The sequence below is a fragment of the Sinocyclocheilus rhinocerous genome, unplaced genomic scaffold (assembly GCF_001515625.1).
Source record: "Sinocyclocheilus rhinocerous isolate Xijiao unplaced genomic scaffold, SAMN03320098_v1.1 scaffold256, whole genome shotgun sequence".
NCBI lineage: Eukaryota > Metazoa > Chordata > Actinopteri > Cypriniformes > Cyprinidae > Sinocyclocheilus > Sinocyclocheilus rhinocerous.
The window spans coordinates 118,324-121,862 of record NW_015632036.1 but is presented as its reverse complement, the minus strand read 5'-3'; the positions used below and the strand labels follow the sequence as shown (position 1 = coordinate 121,862).

Genomic DNA, 3,539 nt, shown 5'->3' with positions numbered 1-3,539 from the left:
GAGCCGCTCTGAGAAAAACACCGGATCCCGAGCCGATCGCGTGCGCTGCGCAATGTGCGCGCTTCACTTTGAAACAAGCAGCGCAAACAGACTTGATAAGTCATATTACGCGGGCTGCCACAGTCTAGTTAATGAATGGGAAACACTGGCATTGTGCAAGGAACCACGTGAAAATAAGTATTTATTAATCAATACTCTGTCCCGTAATCATAATTTATTGTGAAAATGAATAAAGTTGTTGATGTTTTACTGTCACTAGTGTTCATTTCAGCTGGAACATTCAATGAACTATGTGTATAGGTACATTTTTACATACAGGTACATACAGAGTTTTGTAAAAATGTAGGTAGGGGCACATTTTCCCACTGAGCCTGGGATGATTGTATTATTGGGTTGATTGTACATTTTGCCATCATCAATCTATTACACCGTACAAGCTAGGACAGGTAATCCCTGTGTCTATACTGCAGGTCTTACCCTTCTCCAGTGAGCGCACAGCAGGACTGGAAGTGCCAGGGATGATCCTTGATGGAGCTGAGGGTCAGGTATTTGGAAATCTCTGCTGCAGACATACAGCCCTTCATGTCCTGCTTATTAGCAAAGATCAACACTGCAGCTTTGCGCAGATCCTGAGAGAATGAAAATAGAAAACAACTGAAAAACAGACTCAAAATTGTGCTTTTTTTGAGATGGGATTTATATTCATGCTCCGTGTGCTGTAAATGTTAAAGCATTACCTCATGTGCTAGCATCCTGTAGATCTCTTCTTTAGAAATGGCTAGTCTCTCTCTGTCAGTACTGTCCACTACCAGTATGATGAACTATGAGAGAAAATCCACACACACACAGCTTTATTATCAGATATAGTCAGGCAGCATACTACTGCACTTGCATTCAGGGGTGGTTTCTAAGTTTAGCAAGGCCACAGAGTTGTTTGTTGCTCAGTGTGCTTTTCCTTGGGAGAAATCATGTATCTATGGTCTCAAGAGCGAGTGCTCCTGAATAGAGCTTGACAGCAGGGCTATACCACAAATCTCACATGCACACTTTCTGAATGAAAGGCAGGGGTCTCGCCATTTGAACCTCTTTGTGTAACCCTGAACTTTGAACTCTGAATCAGACACCAGCTGCTAAGGTCTGGCGGAATTACCACTGTGCACAACTGTTGTTCAAGCTATTGTTCACAGCAGACTGAACACACAGCTGTTACTCAGAAACTAGTGTTGTCAAAAGACCCGGTACTTCGGTACCAAGTTGGTACTAAAAAAAAAAGCCAGGTTTTTCCTACATAAGACGATAAATAAGATTTATATTCCGCTTTTACTCAAAACTCACTTTAAACCACCATCGAGTGTTTGTAATAACTTCCGATTGCCGTCTAATGTGTGTTTGGTCATGTAATGTTGCTGAAATTAAATATGTTATTACCTCAGTTATTAGTCAGAGCAGCAATCATGGAAGGGAGAACACAAGCAGACAGCGCTGGAAGCTGCTAATGCTCATCAGTAAATCAGTGAAAAATAAATAGAAATCATGATTCTGTCTGAGCTATGCGTTTTAACACGAACACTAACTAGCGTAAATGTAGCCTAACAGATGTGTAAACTGAAGACTATTTGAGCTCTATTACAATTATTTTGCACTGATTTATTGTGTTGGTTACATTTTGTTCCTTTGTGCAGTGGCTCAGGAGATGAGTCTTTGAGTTTGTATAAACATCAACAAGCTGAAAAATAAAACCAAAGTTTTTTTTTTTTTTTAGATAATGTAATCTTGTTAAAATTGATTTCATAAAATTGGTATAGAAAAAAAGTATCGTTCAGGAACCGGTATCGAAGTCAAGGTATCGGTATCGAAAAGTTTTGAACGATACCCAGCCCTACCGAATACTGAAATTTTGGTACCGTGACAATACTATCAGAAACATACAACATACTACCTTTGAAAATGCTATTATTATAGAATGTGGTGTTAGTTACTGGTACTAAAAATATCAATTTAAATAATTATCTGAAGGAGGACATTCTAGACAAAAATTGGTTTATTTTGATATTGAAAAAATTATGAAGTGGAAAAGCTTAAACAAAAGTTTATTTATGTTAAGACTGCAAAAACTCCAAAAACTCTCCAACAGAATAAGTCTGTCAACTTACAACAATAGGGAGATGCAGAACCTGACATGGTGCAGTCGGTTACACCTCAATGGATATTTGATTAGATGTGGTGGAGCACGTACACTACCGTTCAAAAGTCAGTAAGATTTATTGAAAGAAATTATGCAGTGGCTCAGGAGATGAGTCTTTGAGTTTGTATAAACATCAACAAGCTGAAAAATAAAACCAAAGTTTTTTTTTTTTTTTAGATAATGTAATCTTGTTAAAATTGATTTCATAAAATTGGTATAGAAAAAAAGTATCGTTCAGGAACCGGTATCGAAGTCAAGGTATCGGTATCGAAAAGTTTTGAACGATACCCAGCCCTACCGAATACTGAAATTTTGGTACCGTGACAATACTATCAGAAACATACAACATACTACCTTTGAAAATGCTATTATTATAGAATGTGGTGTTAGTTACTGGTACTAAAAATATCAATTTAAATAATTATCTGAAGGAGGACATTCTAGACAAAAATTGGTTTATTTTGATATTGAAAAAATTATGAAGTGGAAAAGCTTAAACAAAAGTTTATTTATGTTAAGACTGCAAAAACTCCAAAAACTCTCCAACAGAATAAGTCTGTCAACTTACAACAATAGGGAGATGCAGAACCTGACATGGTGCAAGTCGGTTACACCTCAATGGATATTTGATTAGATGTGGTGGAGCACGTACACTACCGTTCAAAAGTAAGTAAGATTTATTGAAAGAAATTAATACTTATTAATCAAGGATGAATTAAATTCATAAGCCAGTAAAGACACTTATAATTAGGGCTGGGCGGTATGACGGTATATATCGTTACTGCAAAATAAAGTGTTTTATCGTTAGAGATTTTGCTATATCGTGTATTCCGTGGTATGCAAATATATCTGCGTAACATATTACTGCTTAAACGTTATATTCACCTTTGAGTGATAAGGAAAATAAAGAGTTGGACGCACTTGGTAGAGTTAAGTACAATAAGCAGTGAAAAAGAACTCAATGCGGTGCTCGCGCTGACTGACACACAGTCGAAGCGCACGCACTGAAAGCCCCTCTCAGACAGCATGCGATCGCGAAAACAGATCTCTTTCGTATTTTATTGTGCTTGAATGGTCAAATACGCACACAGTAATGTCATAATGCCCGTCGTGTGGAGTATTCAAGTGAACACAGTCGGTTATGTGTTAAATAAATGTAAAAGAGTTGGGTGAAAACCGAATGCGTTTCAGTAATTTGGATCCGTGCAGTCGGTCTTTTTTTTACCTGCTGCTGTCTGTCATTATTAATGTTAATCAAGTTTGATTGACACAGTGAAGACTATGCAGTGTTTTATTTATACACTTTATTCAATTTCTGTAATATTTCTTACTACATGTTAAATAAACCTAGCCT

The 3,539-nt window shown here is 37.2% G+C and overlaps 1 protein-coding gene across 1 annotated transcript in view; it reads right to left on the bottom strand.

Moving 5' to 3' along the window:
* Positions 1–3,539, bottom strand: part of LOC107742119 (ADP-ribosylation factor-like protein 5B) — a 12,874-nt gene that overhangs the window by 3,719 nt on the left and 5,616 nt on the right. The window contains exons 4-5 of the mRNA XM_016555002.1: positions 738–821; positions 478–629 (exon numbers count right to left, since the gene is read on the bottom strand). Coding sequence (XP_016410488.1) covers positions 478–629; positions 738–821 — 236 coding nt within the window. The remainder of the gene's footprint in view (positions 1–477; positions 630–737; positions 822–3,539) is intronic.